Source organism: Limulus polyphemus, unplaced genomic scaffold, assembly GCF_000517525.1.
Source record: "Limulus polyphemus unplaced genomic scaffold, Limulus_polyphemus-2.1.2 Scaffold4930, whole genome shotgun sequence".
NCBI lineage: Eukaryota > Metazoa > Arthropoda > Merostomata > Xiphosura > Limulidae > Limulus > Limulus polyphemus.
In genome coordinates this window covers 20,236-42,505 of record NW_013670540.1, presented here as the reverse complement: position 1 = coordinate 42,505, position 22,270 = coordinate 20,236, and the positions used below count along the sequence as shown (strand labels likewise).

The 22,270-nt window shown below is 31.0% G+C and overlaps 2 protein-coding genes across 3 annotated transcripts in view; one reads left to right on the top strand and one right to left on the bottom strand.

The window, feature by feature from the left end:
• Positions 1-4,755, top strand: part of LOC106471872 (putative inositol monophosphatase 3) — a 10,178-nt gene extending 5,423 nt beyond the window's left edge. For both annotated transcript variants that reach the window (XM_022400489.1, XM_022400490.1), the window contains exons 4-5: positions 3,494-3,670; positions 4,222-4,755. In XM_022400489.1, the coding sequence (XP_022256197.1) occupies positions 3,494-3,670; positions 4,222-4,460 (416 nt within the window). In that variant the 3' untranslated portion in view covers positions 4,461-4,755. The remainder of the gene's footprint in view (positions 1-3,493; positions 3,671-4,221) is intronic.
• A 132-nt stretch (positions 4,756-4,887) lies between these two features.
• Positions 4,888-22,270, bottom strand: part of LOC106471871 (WASH complex subunit 5-like) — a gene marked incomplete at its 5' end in the record, with an annotated part of 35,906 nt that continues 18,523 nt past the window's right edge. The window contains 11 exons of the mRNA XM_013932497.2: positions 4,888-5,137; positions 5,380-5,467; positions 7,760-7,916; positions 8,949-9,045; positions 10,013-10,142; positions 12,057-12,160; positions 14,448-14,527; positions 15,739-15,913; positions 17,234-17,324; positions 21,017-21,144; positions 21,656-21,835. Coding sequence (XP_013787951.1) covers positions 5,084-5,137; positions 5,380-5,467; positions 7,760-7,916; positions 8,949-9,045; positions 10,013-10,142; positions 12,057-12,160; positions 14,448-14,527; positions 15,739-15,913; positions 17,234-17,324; positions 21,017-21,144; positions 21,656-21,835 — 1,284 coding nt within the window. The remainder of the gene's footprint in view (positions 5,138-5,379; positions 5,468-7,759; positions 7,917-8,948; positions 9,046-10,012; positions 10,143-12,056; positions 12,161-14,447; positions 14,528-15,738; positions 15,914-17,233; positions 17,325-21,016; positions 21,145-21,655; positions 21,836-22,270) is intronic.

The window sequence follows — 22,270 nt, the reverse complement described above, 5'->3', positions numbered from 1 at the left end:
CTATAGTTTTTGTTGTTCATAGTTTACAGTACATGTAGTTACTATAGTTTTTATTGTTCATGGTTTACAGTACATGTACTTACTATAGTTTTTATTGTTCATGGTTTACAGTACATGTAGTTACTATAGTTTTTGTTGTTCATGGTTTACAGTACATGTAGTTACTGTAGTTTTTATTGTTCCTGGTTTACAGTCTTACAGTACATCTAGAATATTTTTAATGTATCTTCATTTCTAAAAAAAGAGGATATATTTTGAACTATGCAGGTGGTTTTGTTCTGTGCTTTGCATTTCTAACTGTGTATGGTATGTGCTCTAGACATCTGAATATACTTTACCTACATCTACTTAAACACCTGCTGTTACTGGTGGGAGCAAACATCTGGATATAAAAGATATTTGTTTGAAGTACTGACAGAGTAATCCTTTTATATGATGTTTCTAAATATTTGTGAGTTTGATTAGATATGATGAGAAATATTTTTCTTAATGAAATTTTTTTAAACATTCATATTTAAGGTTGCATTCTTACTTCAGTCTAAATAGTCACACTGTCATACTACATCCTGACTGTAGTTTGAAATTTAGTGTTATATTTAATGAAATATAAGTAGTTCAGTCTGAATGTTTAAACTGTTGAGCAACATCAGTTTTACTTTGAATACTTGTGCATTATTAATGGTACAGTATTATTTCACCCTGGACAATTACACTTGTATATTTAATGTTACATCACTCTGGCCACTTACACTTGTATATTTAATGTTACTTTATTATTTCATTCTGGACAATTACACTTGTGTACTTAATGTAGCATTACTCTGGCCATTTATACTTGTGTACTTAATGTAAGATTACTTTCCTCACCATGAACAATTACACTTATATACTTAATGTTACTTTTTTGTTTCACTCTGGACAATTACACTTGTATACTTAATGTAACATTACTTTCTAACATTTCAAACAAATTCATATTTTTGTATCTATTGCAGACTTGCCAACACTTATGATTGAGATGTAATTGTTCCAAATTCTTTTCATTTTATGCTTGTACAAATTGTTGTGTAATTTTAAGATTTTATGCAAAATTCTGGTATTTTTTCACTGATCTTTTTTTCTGGAAATATTTTACGGCTCTCTGCTTTGCTTCTCAATCTTACAAACTCTTGAAATACTCTATTATAAACGTGTATAAGTAGTAAGCATCTAGGGTGCACTGATCATTTTTTGAGAGGAAAATGGCAGAAAAACATGGTTCTGTTTTGTCCCCAACAAAGAAAAGGTTCAATGACACTGAATTATGCCAGATGTTACTGTTTTCTACATTTCTCACAGAAGTGAAAATGACATAAAAAAAACATCTCAACACCACTAACTACCAGCAAAATTATCTGTGGGCACCTGAAATTAATAAACTGGAATCATTTTTCGTAAAACCCAATACCAAATCAGAAAATGATGTGATCAGATTGGAATGTTTATTCACCTCCATTGTGGAACACAATCTTCCTTTGGCAGTTTTGGACCATGCTTCAAAATTTTTTTACCAAAATGTCTCGGGATTTAGAAATTGCATAAGAGATACAGATGCACTTGAATCAAAAAATAATTTTAATGTTACTCACAATTTACAGTTGCACTGCTGGCCATTTCTCTAACTATTGCAGAGGGGGCTTTCAACTTATCCAATGATGGCAGTAAACTGGAACCTATTGTAGTGACATACTGCGACAACAACAAGGAAAAGGTAGTAAATGCATTAATTTTTAGTCCCAAGTTAATTGGAAAATCAACTGGTAAGAATATTGCAGGACTTCTTCAAGAGGAACTAGTGGGAAAATTGGGTATCATTAGCTGTTGAAAATACAAATGTGATGATAGGGAGAAAAAAAAGGAGTTGCAGGTTATCTTCTGAAACTTAACCCTGAAATGGTGATCAGGGGATGCCTACATCACTTTCTTCAGTCTGAGGACCCAATTATCTATTGCTTACAGAGAATCTTGTTTACTTTATTCAAGGATTTGTTAAGCAGACTTGTGACACCACATACAATTTCAAAGACAGAAAACTTAAGTTAAAAAATAAGAACTTGGTAATTGGTTATGAAGTTGAGCCTTTCCTTGCAAAGCTTGACAAAGGAAGCCAGCTCTCTTTCCAGAAGATGCAAGAAATTAGTATGAAACTTTGAAACATGCAGATATATCTGTTGTTCTTTGGAATTGGTGGAGTACTTTGTTGGAAAATGCAAGCCATTCATTGCAAAGAATGCACCTTGGGCTAGTACAATGAATTATCTTCAGCAGCAACTTCTCACCTACCAAGGTGATTCATTGATTGGTGTAGATCTTAGCGAGCCAGCAGACAACTGTTGGTGTAGTATCGGAAAAATGAAAGATGAGCTGGGCAATTTTAAATATGATAAGTTCTCGGAAGTAATGAAGTCTACCCTTGTAATAACACACAGCAATGCAGGTCGTAAGAGGGTTTTCTCACTTGTTTGCAAAAACAGGACAGACTTTCAAGGATCTTTGTCAAACTCCACCTTAGAATCAATGCTAATAAGGAAGATGGAGACGGCACAACAACTTACAGATGATTTCCTAAAGAAAACCAAGAGTGCTACTTGCAGGGTTCTTAATCAGAAGTATACTGAAAATAGTAAGGATTAAATAAAACAAAATTAGTAGTGACCCCATTTCCATTTTTTGCTGTTTTTCCCTTGTACTGGTAGGGATTACTGTTTTTCAAAATTTAATGCTGACAGGTGTTATTGTTACTACTTTGCCATGGATTACTTACTTATTAACATTAGTACTTTGCTCTGGACTATTTCCTTTACACATGAATATTTAAATAATGTTACTACTAAACTCTGGAGTGTTTACACTTTCATAATTACTTAATTGTTGCCTTTTTCTTTTGGAGAGTTTAGTATTTATTTTGATATGTATACAAAGTTTTTTTTACATCTTGATATCTGTTTGATACTGCTAATTCAGTTTAAAATTATTTCTTTACAGAACTATTGCATGGCATTTGTTGGCACAGTGTTCTTTATACATGAAATTGTTAATTCTTTGATAAAGATAGTTTTTTGTACACTTGTAATGTATAAGGTTATTATCGTGTATTTTCTGCAACATTGAGTATGTGAGTTGACTGTTTGTTTCATAGGTTCGAGAGAGAGGAAACTCACTTATCTTTCATAATATTAAAATATCTTATTATTTGTAGTGGTGTTCAGTTTGGTCCACATATTGTATCATACTGAGGAATTTTATTCTTGTGTTGGTTAAAAAATCACTCATTTTCTACGTAAAAGACCCTAGTATTTGTCCATAGGATTAAATGAACATTTTGTGTGCAACTTATGTTATTAGGGCTATATAACTCACATAGTCTTGAACCCATAAGCTACTTGGGGTTCATATTGACTCCTTTGGTAATTTTGTAGTTAAGTATGATTAAAACCACCTCCATTTCTTACAGTGTGGGGTTGGGTTGGCCATGGTATAACATCACAACTGAAAATTGGCAAGACCTTCTTTAAAGAGTGGACAACGGAACCTGAGATTGTTGTATCTCGCACTGAAGCAAGATTAGGGGCTGATTTTGCAGCAAGAGCATTTGGAGGAGAGGAAACCATCACTTTAGCCGGAGGAGAAGGTCTTTGTTGATATTTTAAATATGAGTACATAACACCTGCACATTTCTTAGTGAACTTTGTAGTAAACAATGTCATGAAACAGAGTGGCAAGTTAGGTTAGCTGTAGAACAAAGATAAAAATGAACTATTTGTGGTGTGACCACTTTGGTATCAAAACCAAATTTGTAGTATTATAAGCCCTTAAACTTACCACTGAGAGGAAGATTAACAGATACTGCTTGTAAGAAATGTAAATAAACATGGTGAATGATGTAAATTGTAGATAAGTAGATCAACACACACATTTGATGGTGGGAAATATGCTCTAAAATATTAGACATCTGGTGGCAAAAAATGTACATAAAAAGATAAGATGGTGATAACAAGAAAAATTCTTTAGATATATTTAATCTTTAAAGTTTGTATTGTGAAAAACACAAAGTATTTTCTATTAGTAGTGATTATAATCTAAACAGTTAATCAAATGATGCTTTTACAAAGAAATTAATAAAATATAGTGTAATGAATGTTTTTTTTTACATGTATAAAATATCACCTTAATTCATAACAGGATTCAAGCTGTTACAAGTACTCCAAGGTCTCGTTTCTGCTTACATTCATTTGTCATTCACCAAAAAGTGGGACATATGTGCTGGAGATGCTCTGCTGCAGACTGTGGGTGGAAATGTTACCACTTTGAAGGGAAAGCCTATTTCTTATGCAGCATCTGATGATGTGGACAATAAAGGAGGACTTTTAGCCACACTGTTTAAACACGACTTTTTTCTCGATAAATTTAAAAATGTATAACACGATTGGTGTCAATATAGCTTTAGCAGGATGCCAGTTCACACAGGGGTAAAATCATTGTATTATGCAGTAGTTGAATTACCTATGTAATTTCTGTTTAGTTGGGTACTTCATCAATGTGTTAAATAAATATTTGGATAGGCTATGTATTCTATGAAAATGTAAATTCCGGTTCTTAAGAAGCAAACTGAAAGGATTGTAACTTAACTTAACTTATAAAGAAATACTTATTCAAAAAGTCAGGTACAATGTACATTGTCAAAAACATAAATAAATAGTTTTCCAACCTTTTATATGATCTGTTTATTAAATCATTCAAACAATGCAAACTAAGGGTCAAAAGAGTGCAAACATCACTAGAACATCAAAAAATAGCTGGACGAGGTCTGCAATTCAGTAGGTCTAAAAAAAATCACATACAAAACTATGAAGAAAGGTAATCACTTTATTATCTTCTTGCTTAAAGAGTTGTTGTTTCAGTCTGAAGTTATTTGTTAAAGATACCTTAGTCATTTTGTTCATTTACATGATTCTATTAAGTAGTATATACATCAACAAGTTTTATATTATTGTCTATTATGATGCACCTATAAGATCAAACCTCTGACAATGCAGACTATGCTTCACAATCTACGGAATTCTTCTACCAGGTAGTGTGGAACATAGTTTGTGATAGTCTGAAAAAAATGACAACTATTAGTATAAAAAATGTATGAAATATAAATAAACTATTAATTCACTAAATACTGTGTATATGACTGTTAAAAACAAAATTCTGCTAAGTTGTGTGGAAAGTAGTCTGCAATAATCTGAAAATATACTAAGTTGTACAGTATAAAAGATAATCATTGTTATATTACATGACAGTATACAACTGGTGAAGATAATTATAAAACAGAAAGGAAAGTGTAGAACAAACCTTGAGGGGAATCTCTCCAAACTCTCTAAGTTCCTCTAAAAATGCTAAGCAACTGACAATATCCACAGGAACATCACTACGACCTGATCTGTAAGAAAGCAACTTTTTATATAAGAAACGACAGCATTATAAAAAATTGAGTCTGGCACTTACTCTCAAAGCTTTTGTCATAAAAAAATATAATGAATATTAAAATGCACAGACAGTAAAATAATTTTATATCTTTTCTTTAGTTATTTTGGAAAAATAACCTAAAATGTATTGTGGTTTTTATTATATTAATATGATAAGTGACAATGTACAGATATTTACATATAAGTAGGAAAATGGTACAAAATTACATGCACAAGAAGCCAGGTATTGACTTGTTACACTTATAATTTAATGTTGAAAGAATTTTCTATGATATGTATTTAAAGTTGGAAAGTCTTAATGATGAGAGCTTTAAACCCTAATGTTTTTTTCATCTGTTGCTTTGAATAGAATTTCAAGTTCTTTTACTTCAAATTGACAGTCACATTCTATAGTATGATGTACAACATGAATGATGCTCTATAATCTCTGGTAGTGGACCCAATGTAGCCTTTTAAGGACATTTATATACATGACAAGGCAGTTCTGTATTTTATTAATTTTGTCCTTGGATGAGAAGAAGTTCTTTAGTCAAAAGGACTTCCTACAGCTGATCAGGCAGATGGTGTGGCAATGCTGCCTTGACCCAAAACTATCAGACTTATTCATATCACACTATGAAAGATAGTGGTTAGCCAATTGTATGAATGAACTCAAACCTTTATTTTACACAAGAAATGTTGATGATGCTTGTGTTCTATTCCACAATAAGGATCAGGCCAAACCATTTTTAACATATGTAAACAAACAACATCCTAGCATTAAGTTTCCTGTTGAATTTGGGAATAATTTCAAAGGATTATAAAACATTGTACTTCTATCTGTAACAACTCACATTTTAATGCTATGGAATGCAACTAGGATATTAAACTTGACTTTCTATTCAGATGAAAGAACACTGAAGTTCAAAAAGGCTCTGGCTATTAAGACATTCTGAAATAAATGTCATGAATAACTGAATGGTGGTTTGTAGTTTGGTGAACTTAGAGATGTATCTTTTCTTGCTTTGTCTTGGAATCTTTTTCTTATAAAGATTAGATAATAAAGAACATTTACATAAATTGAAACTAATTTTTGATACATATATAAATATGTCATTACCATCCACCTAACCACTATCCACGATGTCAGAAAAACACATAGGCTCAAGAAGTCTTGATACAAGATGAGAAAAACCCTATAACTTAAGCACTTTTGAAAGGTCCACCTTTCTTCTTCAGGGGCAAACTGGGAATAGTGGTGTAATCGAATGAGTGATATATAAAGGGAGTTGAGTGATGTCATGAAGGTCATCTAGTTTTCCAGAAAATGTTTAGTGTATTTTTCCATGCACTGTTGTAAGTGTCTCATTTCTGGTACAATGAATGTAAAACAAAATGTTCTTAAACATCAGTTGTCTTATCTTGAAAGTTTCACTAAAATAAAATAAAACAGATACCTAAGCTAATAAGTTCATTTTGAATAACAATAAAAATATAAGTTAGTACTTTCTAGGTATAAAGGTCGGATTGGTTTAAATATTCCAATCTTATTCCAGAAAGAGAGGAGAGTGGCTCATTTTGGGCAAGTATAGTCACTCTGCAAGAACCTAGATTGGATACTATTGGATATACGGAGTCACTTGGCAAGAACTTAGAGTTGCTCACACTGGGCATATAACATATAAAGACACTTGGCAAGAACTTAGAGTGGCTCACACTGGGCATATAAAGACACTTGGCAAGAACCTAGAGTTGCTCATACTGGGCATATAACATATAAAGACACTTGGCAAGAATATAGAGGGCCATATTGAGCACAAAAAGTCATAAGCCTAATGTGTGAAGAAAATTCCCATTCTTGGGTTAGATTCCAGTTTGAAATATTATCAAGAAATGGTAAAATAATCCTTTCCCTGGAATACAGAAGGTATCTGGTAAGAATCAAACAGTGATAAATGTGGAAAGAGTCCACAGTAAGCTAAGTATTATAATGATTACAAGTAATATAGTTTGAACATTATATTTAATTAACCAAGCTCATTACTAGATACACATTTTTAGTTCTGATGTGTGTGTGTGTGTGTAGATTTGATCATAAGCTAATAATAATAATTATTTTACACATTGACTGAAATAGAGATATGGTGTCAATTGTATCTTTAAATTCTGAGTCAGATTTGACAGTTAAACTGATGCAAATTTTAATGCCACCAGTGTACCAAACTAATTTATTGGGTCATAATTAAATTTAGTTAAGGTTAACATACCCTGTATTAGACTCCACAACTGATTTGACCCATTGACCGATGTAGGTCAAGTACTTTCCAGTGTTATCTTGATGAAATTGACGAAGGAAAGTAAGTGTTCCAATAACAAAAGGGAATCCATCAACAGGTTCTACTCCTTTTCTACTCACCAGTCCTCCTACGATGATAATATAGCATAACTACACTTGCATCTTAGCAACAGTAAATTACTTACATTTGCCTAAGAAAACATTCAATACAGGATATTAAAAATAAAATGTACCACCATACAAGTGCTAGTATAGAACAAAGTAATGACCAGTTAGTATAGTAGCTTGATGAAGATGAATAGAGGCAAGGTTTCATCATTACTGAAACAAACACAGAATCTTAGAAAAGTGACTTTTGAAATAACTAGCTTATTGATTTGCTAATTCTTCTGAATAATAATAAATAACACTGATAACAGTTCACTTATTTAATCTACTTCACATCATTACAACTGATGATATAAATAGTATCTAGACCACTACCCTGTCTGTAATTTCCCAGCTGGCCTGGTGAACCTTGTCATTGGATATATGGTGTAGTTGACATATTATTACATATTCTTCTTTGATTTCACTCATACATTCTTAGAATTGTATAAAACATACTTGCTATGAAACCTTTTATCTGAGAAGTAACTTCACTGTGGATTTACCAAATTTTTCATTTATTTAACCCTCAAAATTACACAATGAATCCATCAATAAAATCTGTAAACATGGAATTACTAGGACGTTTCATTTAGTTAACACTGAAATTATTATATAGGTTCCATCAATCAACTTTGTAAACATGGACTGACCAAGTCATTTCATTTAGTTAACACTAAAATTATTCTAAAGATGCATTAATCAACTTTGTAAACATTGAATTACCAAGACATTTCATAAAGCTAATCCTTGAATTACTACATTAACTAGGGGTTTATCATAACATTTGATACCAGAAAAAGCTGGGAGAGCAAGTAACTACAATTAAAATAATTTACAAAGACTTTTTACGTAAGTACTTTAACACCTTTTAGCTAAGTGCTGCTTTGTACAAAAGAGCACTTAAGTTTTCAGATGTGCTTACCAAGGCTTTTGATGTAAGTTAGTTTAGGGAGTAGAGACACTGTGAACATAAACATAAAAAGAGCACTTAAGTTTTCAAATGTGCTTACCAAGGCTTTTGATGTAAGTTAGTTTAGGGAGTAGAGATACTGTGAACAGAAACATAAAAAGAGCAAGATGTTGTAGTGGTTTGGTTGTGATGTAAATCTGAAAAATTTAAAACAAAAAAATGACATTGAACATATTATTTCTGTCTCTTTATTGCTATCTTTTTATGATATATGTTTTTTCTTATCCATTAAACACATTCCTTACATCTATGAAAGTGATACAGCTCATTTTCCTATACATATTTAAAATTTTATAAATAAGCATTATTGATAAATCTCACTGTTTTAAAATCACAGAATGTTGTGTTTCTCCCAATGAACCTCCATACCAAATTTGGTGAAGACCCATCCACAGGAGGTGAGGAAGTGATAAAAAAAGCAAAAATGCCCCTAAAAAGGACAAAACACAAAACTGAAAACTTGTATGTATCTCCCCATGGACCCAATGAGCCTCCATACCAAGTTTGGTGAAGATCTATCCACACCCTGGGAAGCAGTTACATGGACGTGCAACAGACAGTACACTTATATTTATATAGATACACGCATTTTAGATAAATCTTACAGTATTAAAATCACAGAAGTCTTGTGACCTAAATTGAAAGAAAAGCTATTTCCTGTACATATTCAAAATAATGTGTGCTTGCACGCAATGAATTCAAGAACTATAGTAACCTATATATTGAGTTGTTACAATCTACTTCTTCCAAATGTAAATGAATGCTAATACTTGTGTATTTCACAAACAATTTACAGAATTACAATTACCCATATTCATTACATTTTTTGAATTACTGCCACCTTTGGGAAATTTTAAAGTAGTGAGAAGATCCACAATGCTTTTGGGTGTTATTACCACAGATAATTGCCTTTAAAAATTATACCTTTTGTGCTTTTTTTTGAGAAATGAAATTATCTTTAATTTTAGTTTATACAAGCAGTTATTCAGGAAATTGTGATAAGTTAATGTTTTTGAAATTTGTTATGAATAATGGCTTTAGTTTGGAAGTTCACATAGACATCTTGGTTTATAAAAGTACAACTATGCTGTTTGAAATACTTACTTTGGCCAGAGGATTTGATATGCCAGCCCAGTCTAAATAACAAGACAGTTCATAGAGCAAAGGGTTCTCTTCTTTAGGATATGGTTTACTGGGATCTTTATAGTGTGCTTCTATACCAGCTAACAAAGCCCTGCAACAAATAACTCAATATAAAAAAAAATTGGATTGGAACTTTTTTGGGCCTACTGCCTTTACTGGAAGAATGTGAGGAAATGATGTCATCATCACAATTAGAAACTGGACTCTCCAGCTGCTGCATGTTCAGTAGACAAAGAAATAGGCTTGAACTGTTATTAGTCTTTAAATAACTGCTTGTTGATTTTATCATAGTGAGAAGGAAAATCAATTTCAGAAATGACCAAAATCACTGGAGGAATGATTTATCCAGCTCTTTGAATCAGCCAGCCCGTGTACCATCTTACTGAGATGATATGACTAGGTCCAGAGCAAATACATGGGTGTTGATGTTTGACAAAAAAGCATGGAATATTCTCAAATCCACAGAAATGTAAAAAAAAAGTGGAATTCTCTTGGAATTCACTGGATTAAAATGATCCATGAAATAAATACATTGCCTATGGTCACACTGCAACAGTTACAAAAGCACTTAAGATAATTATAGTCCTTCAAACCAGTGGAAATGTATTTAAATAAATTATATATTCATGCATTAGCACAGTTCATCGGTATGCACAGTTGCACAATTTTACAGCTACCAGTATATTATTATTGAAAAAAACAAAACAAAAACTGATTACTTGTAATGAATATGACTTTGTTTTGAAAATATTTTTTTCTTTTGTCACAACATAAGTAAGTGCTTGTTTTTATTACATTCATAGGCAAATATGTTTTACTGCCCTGATGTTCAAAATAAATTGTTTAAAGGTCTATGTATTATTTCTGCAGATTCTGTTTGAGCCTGAACAGAACCCAAATAATATTTCAAAATCACCTAGACACTTATACTGATTATAAATAGAATGGATTATTTAAAATTAAACACTACACAAACACAATATTACACACACATCTTTGGCTATTAATATTTCTGTATGTGTGAGCATATGTGAATAATATTTCCGTTACATAATGACTATTTTTTGTGTATGCATAAAGGTAAAATACTTTCTTTGTGAATTATTATTTTTATAAGTGATTCATGTACAGATATATACATAATGGAGAACACTGGATGTATTTTTAAAATTATTTTTGTAACATCTTTTGTATTACAAATAGTATTCATTCTAGTAATTCTATGCCCTTTCTGTATTATACAGGTTATGATGATAGTCATGTTATGGAATAAGAGCTTGTTTTCTAATTTTCTTATTTTTATTGCAAGTTTTATCACTTAACCCCTTTGCAATAGGTAGGGCAATGTGCACATGTCACAACCTTTTACAGAGTTACATTCAAAATTTAACTAAATTACTTTATTATCAATGTATATGAATAAACCTGGCATCAAAATGTAGTTAATAAATCAAATTTTAATATAAGTTTTATATTCTTAATTTTATAAGGAAATATTTAAAATATCCTCAATCTCCCTCAGCATGAGAACTGTGACATTTGCTTTCTAGGTCTTCCTCTTCTTTAATTTATTACCATCCCTCTGAGAAGTATGGAATTTAATGTAAATTACTCACTATAATATAGCTATTACTCTGGAAAAGCATAATTTTTATAGCCTTCAATCATAGTTGTTTACGGAGCCATAAGCTAAAAAATTAGACCCATGTACCTGTCATCTCCTCTCTTTCTTAAACTGCAAATAATTCTCTCTGATGTTTTACACATTATATATAATCAATGGAAAGCCAAAGTATTAATCTATTGAGTGTCATATCATATTACATTGCTTTCTATATGGAGAATTGCCTATTTCATCATTTATTTTCAAATTTATTGTCATGGGAATCAAATCAACAAGCTTAACTGAATGTTTTAAAGGCTCTTATCACAGAAAATTATGATAGTTATAGGACATTGTTTGCTTTTTGCATGTTCAACAACATAATAAAACAGAGAAACTCACTGATTCATTGTCTGAAGAGCACTTGCCAAGTGTTTGGAGTCAAACTTACAAGTTGTGTTTAGTTCAAACTTAATTTGCCTTCTCAACAACTGCATCTGTCCAACCTACAGAATAGAATAAAAGTTGCTAGTAAAGAAAAATAAAATAGTTAAGTTTGTGTTGTCATCAAATGAATAATATTTGCAACTAAAATAAGAGATAAAGATGACATGACCATAATGAATTAATTTAAAAGTTTTTCATGACTGTTAAACAGCAACATTTGTTTGTTTGTCGTTAAGCATAAAGCTGTGCAATAGACTATCTGTGATGTGCCCACCATGGGTAAAGCAACATACATACTATACTGTGACAAGGTTTTCTTCTTGTAAAGATAAGTATCCTATAAACTCATGTTGAATCTTAAACATCAAATAAATGGATTTGTTTTCTAACCTAAAACTTAATCATTTAAAGTTAACAATTTTATTTAATTGTTAATCTAAAATTTCACCTATTTTTTTCTGAATATCTTGAATCATGCTCAAGATACAACTTTGATCAATTTTATTCATTAGATTAATACTGATATTTACATAATCCAAATATTATAACAGAAGCATTATACACATGATCCAAAACTGGTCAGATTATTTCACGTTATCTACACTTTTTCAGTCAAAGTCCAGCTTACTTTTCCTGTGTATCTAGAATTATGTTAAAGACTATTCAAACTTTGTGTATTTTTGTAAATGACAACAGTATATGAAAGTGAGAACCAAATATTTCAATACCACTGGGGTTGCTATGGTAATCCATTTCATCAGATGTATGCAACTGATTGGTAACAGGTACTAGTAACAGGCTGTGGTTTAGGCCTAAAACGAGCCTATTCCTCAATAAAATGAAAACACACAGACTTCTTAGGTCGTGATGTCCATGTATGTTTGGTAATATAGTTTATATTTAATCAAACTATACATGGTTCATATATGATTAATTTTTCATTATATTTTTATACACTATACTAAAACATTAAAGGTGCAAAATTAAATAACGTTTAGAAAACTTTATGACTGTACTAAAAAAAAAAGTACATTTAAAGGGTGTAGGTGTTATACTGTAGGCTCTCTTAAGACTTTAAGTGTGTTACCTAACCTGGTAACACAGTAGTTTCATTCTGACAATGTGTTACCTAACCTGGTAACATAATAGTTCTATTCTATTCATGTTTTACCTAACTTAGTAAGACAGTAGTTTTATTCAGGTATTACCTAACCTGTTAACCTATGGAAATGGGCTTGTGTATTTTACACAGTATTGTAACTACGATGAAACCCTGAAAGTATACATAGTACAATTATGAAAGTAATTAATGTATCTTAACAATATTGGGCATGCTTTTACTAAACATTACGAGAGAATTATTGGCACATTGTGAAAAAGAGGATGACAGGTGGACATGATAAGTAGGTCTTATTTTCTATGTCATGACTCCAGAAACAGATTAGATTGAATGCTATAAAAATTAGACTTTGCCTTAGTAATATCTATATTATACTGAGTAATCTAAGTTAAATTCTGTACTTCAGAGATGGGTGGTAAATAAATTATAGAAGAGGGAACACCTAAAGAACAAATGTCACAAGTTTCATACTAGGGAAGATTGAGAATTTTTAAAAATATTCTCATATGAAATTAAGAACTTAAAAGATTATATAATATCAAAATTTGATTTATCATCCATGTTTTGATGCCAAGTTTATTTGTATACAGTGATAGTAAGTAGTTTAATTAAATTTTGAATGTAACTCTGTAAAAGGTTGTAACCTGCACATACTGACTTACCCGTAACAAGAGGGTTAAAGCAAATAATCATTTAACTGAATGTGCACAGAGATGGTCCAAGGGCTCAACCCCATACTGGAGAAATATTGTTCATTAAATTTTAAATTTACTGTTATAAAGTGCACCTTCATGAAATTCTGGAAAGCTTTCAGTAAACAGCACAAGTCTGTTGCAAATAAAAAATCAGATGTATTACTAATATTTTTTATTAAAGATATATTTATGAAATTATGAAGTCAATGTGACAACTCTGCAACAAGTCAGAGTACAAAGTAACGTTGATGTGAAAACTAGAATTACTTTTGTCCATCATACAGTTTGCATATTGCATTTACATAAGCTCTGCAATCTTCCTAAATTCATATCTAAGGTTTTTTCAATATCTCTGTATATTGTAATTGGTATTTTTTTTACTCTAATGCAAACTATTGTGAAGTCAGCAGTGCAGGGTAACATTAAAAGTTGATAACTGACATCAATTCATAATACCATGTTGAATGGCACTTTGTACAATGTTAGTGCATGAAGCTCTGAAAGAAAAATCTTCAGAATCTGACCACTCACCTTCTGAATACTTTCTAAAAACAGAGTAAGTGATTTTGTAGCTTTTGTTATGGCCTGACTATACACTCTTGCAGGCTGACCTTCAATATAACAAAAAATTGATCATTAAAAACAGACCATACAAACATATATATAATATATTTGTTGTATACGTTTGTATACACACACACTTTCCCCCACAAGAAATACAAAATACTGTTAGAAAATGACTACACAGCAGGTTGTCTGATCATGAATGAAAACATAACAGTGACAGTAAGTAGGTGTGTAGTGTAATAGTTTTATCTAGAATACCAAACATCACAGTGACAGTAATTAGTTGTGTAGTGTAGTAGTTTGATCATGAATAAAAATATCACAGTGATAGTAAGTAGTCATGTAGTGTAGTAGTTTTATCTAGAATACCAAACATCAGGATGATAGTAAGTAGTTTTGTAGTCTATTAATTTTATCTAGAATACCAAACATCAGGGTGACAGTAAGTAGTTGTGTAGTGTAGTAGTTTGATCATGAATACCAAACATCAGGGTGATAGCAAGTAGTTGTGTAGTGTAGTAGTTTTATCTGGAATACCAAACATCAGGGTGACAGTAAGTAGTTGTGTAGTGTAGTTGTTTGATTTTGAATAAAAACATCACAGTGATAACAAATAGATGTGTAGTAGAGCAGTTTTATCTAGAATACCAAACATCTGTGATAGTAAGTAGTTGTATAATGTAGTAGTTTTACCTTTAATTAAAAACAAAACAAATAGAGAGAGAGAGAATATTAACATACTGATCATACAGTTAGATATTTTGTGGTAATGAGTATAGCTAACTAACTATGCTTTTATTAACTTCTTGCTGAAAAGATAAGAATGTACTACTTCATCAGGGGTATCCTTGCTGTTAAAGATATTTTTGGAGTAAACATAATATCTCACAAGGTTTAGCCAACTTAGGAGATGTACATTTGCTACAAGTCCATACATTAAGTTATGCAAAACAACTTCTATAACAGAGTATAATAATAAAACTAGACAATGCCTAACCTTACCTTATCTTAAAAACAAAATAAGAATATAACTTAACAACAAGCTTTAGGCCATTAGTGACACAACTGTGGCAGTCAACAAGAATGTCCAACCTCTTCACGGGTTAAAAAATTGAGTAATCATAAAAAAACAAAAAAAAACTTGATCACAATTATAAGAGGTTAGGGTACTCATATATGAAACTGAGCAGAAAACCTGATTTATCAAACAGTAACTATTCATATCAAACACAGTTTAGTACGACTTAAGACTTACCAATGAGACAGTGACCTCCTTTGATGTAGCTGTGAAGAGCATTAAGAGTGTCCATCCATGTCTTGTCCTTTAATACTGACCTCTCTATAGTAGCAACTATAGTTTGAAGTTCAGTGACAATCATAAAAGATAAAAGTCTGTCAAGTCCTGTCAGTCCTGGAGTTCCAACACTCCTCTGGAAAGGTTAAAATTTAATATATTCTTGAATTCTTTACTATTATAAAGTTCTGATCAAAAGTAATTTAAATATATAGATCAGAATTTAAATCATTCTAATAGTAATTTATAATTTACAAATACAATCCTTTAAAGCAAATTAACTAAAAATACTAAATATCTTAAATAAATACAGCTAAAAACTAAAATCTTTATTAATAAAAATTAATCTATCAGTTCAGCAGCCTCACTGTTAACAATATTTTAAACTTTAAAATTAATATATGGTGAAAGGTTTAGCCAACATCATCAGATTTTAGTTAAGTTTAAACTCATACACAACTTTAACTTAAGTGTAATATTAGTTTAAGAATAATTTTCTAATAGTTTTATTAACATTATAAAAAATACCATTTAAAAACAACTATAAAAAAATGGAAAATATTATTACTTGTGGTGTTTTAACATTTTTGTGCAAATCTATACAAGGGTTATCTGTACAGACTGCCCTAACTTAAAACTAAAGAATAGAAGGAATGCAGTGAGTCAACAGCACCCACCTTTTAACTCTGTGGCTACTCATGTATGACCAAATAGTGGGATATAAAAACCACTCTGATACTTTACACACAAAAGTAGTGTGTGAATGTTTTGTGGAAAGGGAGCATAAACTGTCAACCCTTGGATTCACGATATGGGCATGCCCAGCCCTACTTCCAAATAATTAAATATTATAAAGCATACTATTCACCTATCCAGAAAATAATATTGTTTTCTGTTAATGATTCCTTAAATAAACATGAGACTCATATTAGGAAATCTCTAAATCATTTTCCCAAGAAATGGCAAGTAACAAACAAAAGATACTGAAAATAAAGCATGAAAACTAGTAATAGTAACAAAGTTTTCCAAACTACTTTCACTGTAAAATCTACTGAATGTGTTTAACAGCAACATGGATTAGATAAAGGTAGCTGGTCACAGACATTGTTAAAATCAGTTGTTTTGTAACACACACACACGGATCAGTATATAAACTTGGGTTAATGAACATGAACTAATAACTGCAGTACTTGCTAGTTTCTGTCTAAATATTCTATTATAGTTTTTACTATATAGCTTATTCTTATTACTTCTATTGTATACATGTAGCAAAAATATTTTAAAAACTTATTTTACCCAACACAATCACATATAATATAGTGTATACACACACCCTCAAAAGAATGAATACATTCATATATATATATATATATATAAGTATTATTAATATGCTAAAACTTTTATTCAGCCTACATTAAAATAAAAAGATATATATAACAGTTTTATCAGAACTCACCTGTATGAGAGAAAATATTCTCATGTTGATGATTTCACTGTGGGTTCTGGAGTCATACCAACCACTCATCTGATCAATGTACACTGTAGTTCTGAAGCAATTAAAACAATTACTGGTAGCTTTTTAGTTCTTAATAATCTTTTAGTAAATAACCTTAAAACAATGAAATCTGGAAATACATTCTTACTTTTATATATACACACACACATACAGGTGGGGTTGAAATGCAAGTGCCTTTTACAGAATGCCATTCAACATGGTATTAAGCATCTGGTGTCAGAATTATCAACTACTCAATTCATCTTACACTGCTGATTTAATGACAGTTTGTGGTAAATACTAGATAAAATATACAGGGATAGTGAAAAAAACTTTAGATTTGCATTTCAGAGGTTGTAAGGGCTTTGCAAATACAAAATGCAAACTGTAAAATGGACAAAAGTATTTTATTATTCACATGCACATCAGTAAGACTGACATTGTCAATTCACAGACATATCTTGAGTATAAATACTCTTGTAAAATATCAGATTTTTTGTACAACAACATTGTACACTTTACTAAAAGCTTACCATATTTCATATGAATACATAATAGGTTAGCCACACATACAATTTTTGTGCTACTTTTATTTAACCCCAAGTTAACCAGCAATGATGGTTACCTTTTTTATAACACTAAACTAATCATTTTGAAATTTAAGATTAAATTAAAAGGATAGTTCTCTACATTACTACTGTTATTTTCATTGGTTTTGTAAAGATTATGAACTATGAATCCTTTCCTTCATTTACAATTTGTGTTCTCATATAATCTAACTTCTCATGAGATTTTTGTGTGTATGTTCACATGCTCTCCCATCTTAAACAATAATCATTCATCACCTGTCCTTGGAATTTAGATGGCTCACACAATGCCTTCTACGGTCACCTTTTCTCATTAACATTCCAGTATAGGGTGGAAAAAAGTAATGTAATAATAGAAGTATCTTGATAAATCCTCTATTATTATAGTGCTAAAATCCTCTATATAGAAGTACAAGCTGAATCAGAGGTAGCATAGAAGCACCTATTGATAGCTGCAATAAGGTGAGATTCCCACAAGGTTTATTGTAATCCTGGCTCTGAGAATACAGTGGGAAAGGATTTACTAGCTTGTTTATAGTACAGTGGTTGCAATGAGAAATGTATAAAGTAATATAGTGTGAGAAAATGTTATATGATATGGCTCTGTACAAAGTCTGGGCCAATCCAATCAACTTGGTTGGTATTTGGATGTTAGTTATCCTTCTAGGGTGGTCTGAATTTAGAGGTATAGGTATACAAAGTGTATAAGTGCATATCAACATGTACATATATTATTACTGTTTATTCAAATGCTTCATTTTTAGTTATTTTCTTAAAAAATAAAAATAAATAAAAATGTATTGAAAAGCAATGATTTCTTGTAAATACAATGTTACAAAATTGATTTGTACTTGTGCATCATGTTTGCCAAGCCTCACCGTAAGCCTTGTGTATTCTTTCAAATGGAGGGGGAAGACAAATTAATTTTTGTAGATTTCATTTTAGAAAATCGAAACATTATCAAATTACTACACTAGTTCACATAAAATCACTAATTTACCTGGTTTTCTAACTTATTATATTTCTGTTCAGAGAAACAACTCAGTCAACAGACTTAAATATTTCCAGTAAAAATCCATCTTTCCCCTTCAAGCCAATTACAAATGACTGTCAGATACAAGTATTTTGGAATATGTTTTTTCATTTGGTTATAAACATGTACATAAGAGATGTAGGAGTGAGCAGACAAGAGGTTTCAAAGAATGGAGTAGTGGGCGGGGCTACTCTGGTAGGTTTGCTAAACATATTGATATCTCAGCAAATCAAAAAGGCAGGAAGTTGTTATCTTATATTCTACCTTGTCAATGTCTGAAATGTGAGTTTCTAATTTGTTAACCACTAAAGACACTGTATGGTAGGTGTAATACAATATAATCTGACCAACAAGACAAGAAGAAATGGCAATGTGACACACAAGAAAGGATATTTAGCATTTTGTTTTTAATATTTTCTTTCAGTTTAAGAAATTAAATCATATATATGATATTAAAAGATGAATTATAAACTAGTTTTGATACCAATTTTATTGACATACATTTATAATAATGAAAGAGCATGTCTGTCTGTATTTGCATGACTGCCATAACCCCAAGATGAAATAACCGAGAGACCTGAAACTTTGCAAGCATAGTAATGGGATTGTGAGGGTGTGCACCTAAGTATTACTTTTTAGGTTTGACTCAAAAAGGTTTGGGCAATTTTTTGCTCAATAACCCTTAAGCCCCATAATTCTGCTTCCTGAAGGTCTATAGAAAGGTATCATATTTTTTCTAATTCTCACTTACTGTATGAACAATATGTGGAGGTTTTCTGCCAAATACAGTTGAAAAAGAAGATGGTCAAAAAATATAATAAAAAGTGGACATATTTTACCAAAAATGAACAGAATTCAATAGGGCATGAGGCCAAACATTTCTTAGCCAGTCAAAGGCACCACAGAGGGAAACAAAGGCATCAGGACCCATGAAACAGGCCCTCAAAATACTAAAAAAGGTTTAAATAAATAAAGTTTGGGAAATGACATCAAACAAAACAGTTAAAGAATTTCGGCCCATGAAAAGACAATAGATTTGAAAATTTTAAATTTTCCTCGGATTGTACACAAACACTTAGAAATAGTCTATTTTATAAAATTTGAATAAGTAATTTTACATTCTTTTTTTTAAATTCAGGAAATGGTATCAACAACCAACATTATCTATGCAGAGAAACTGAAAGGATAAAAAAATTTGCAAAATACCGTGATAAAATGTAATAGAAATATGTGTTATAAAATGTGATGTGAAATTCTCAGTGCAATGATAAAGTATTAAGATGTAAATAAATAACTCTTAAACTTACAGCAAAGATTTTTTATTATACAATAAAATTGATGACTTCTATAGGTTTCTGGGAAAAACAAAATCTTTGAAAAGATTTTTGGCTGTATCTCATATCTAAAATAGGTTCAAAATACAAATACAGACACAGTCGACCAGTAAAATATCAATATCTAAGGTTACTTTTTGGCTAACAGAATATAAAAGGTCTTTTCTTTCAACTCTACTAAGACAAAAAAAAAGTAGACAAATCAAACTAATTCTGTGAAAATCCAAATCAATGACCAAAGTCCCATCCTCTAACTCTATAATTTCAGTAGAGAAGTTAGATCCCCAAAATTTGCAATAAACTTGATTCCTCGATTAAAAACTACCTGCTGTGAAGCTTCAGGGTCCGAATAGAAATGAAAGCTTCAGATATCAATTGGAGCACCAAAGTGATATCAAAATTATGTCACAATAATCTGACCGAGGAATCTCAGAAAAGGCATACTAAAGTTTCAGACCCACAGGTACTGGGTCAAAACTAGAAACAGCAAGTCCTTATGTAGCTTTGAAAGAAATATGCAAACATTTAATTCTTGTTTCTAAGAAATTAAAAGAAAAACATTCATCACAGCATCAAGATTCACAAAGTGAACTGACTAACTCTGTTCTAGTTTTATACAAACTAAACCTGTGATACCATTACTTTTTTATAACCTCACATAAACTGCAAATATTCTATAGCATTCTTATGAAACTCTAAGTTAAATCTTTTAACTAATATTAAACTCACTAAATCTGGAAATATTCTTTGTTCATTTCTGAAACCTCAAACTAAACACATGAGAACTTACTTTGGATCTGTTATTCTTAACAATTCCCTTGCAAGTCTACCAATGAAGTTAACAGATGAATTATCCAAAGCAGGGAATTTAGGTATGGGAATATTTTTGGACTGGTAAACACTCTGCCAATCTTGAACCTATTAATAAATGTTGATTGTTGTGACAACAATGGAACAATGTTTCACTCTGTTAACTCATAAAAAGAATGAAAAATTCACAAAAATACTAATTTAAATATTTAAGTTTAAAAACAATTGAAACCTTTAAAATAATTACTTTATTGAAACATATTTTTATGAACTTCATAATATTAAAATCAATGATCTCTTAAACTTACACTACCTTTCTTTAAATTTATATCAAGAATAGCATAGCAAGATGAAGTTGAATTAATTATATATTTACTGGAAGGTTACAAGGTTATCTAGGCTTTCTCTCAGGATTGTAGCTGTACTGTATTTTTGTTTAGTTGTCATAGCACAGAAAATTTATCTTTTTCTTGAAGAGGAAGAAACAATAGCACACAAACACAAATTAAAAAATGTACATATATGACTGTATTATAAAGTGATTAAATTACACATAAATTATTAACCATGGATGTATAGCATGTTCAAAGAACTAAAATCAGTAGCACAACAAACTCACCTTGTGTCTCAAAAAAGCATTACATTCCAGTTCTACATTGTAGTTGATAATTCTGGAAACCTCTTCTTGCCATATCTTTAAACCATAGATACTGACATAGTCCTGAATGTACTCAAATGAACGACGAAATCCATCCATAACTTGGCCTAGTCCTTCCAATTTAGGAACGAGATCACTAGACTAAAGAATTCAATAATTCTTAGGAAACCAAAAGTAGTTTTGTTCTGTATACTAAATTACTGATTAAGTTAAAGGATAAAACAGTTTATTAAAGTGCCACCCTATTTACTGTGAAAAGAATCCAATGACTGGAATTATACTTCAATGTTAGATGTAGCTAAAGTGTAATTTTTGATTAAGAATGGATATATAGCAAGTTAAAGAATCATTATTAGTGGAACGGGTTCAAGGTTAAGCATTTACATAAAGCCATAAGTCATATCCTCACAGTCAGAATTCACAACCACGTGTAGAAGGATGGATGGTTTTACACAAGAATAAATGACATAATTGGATTTTCAACAGTCAACTGCCATTCTGAATGACATCATAACCAAGAAAAGAAGGGTGGATGGTTTTACACAAGAACAAGTGACATAATTGGATTTTCAACAG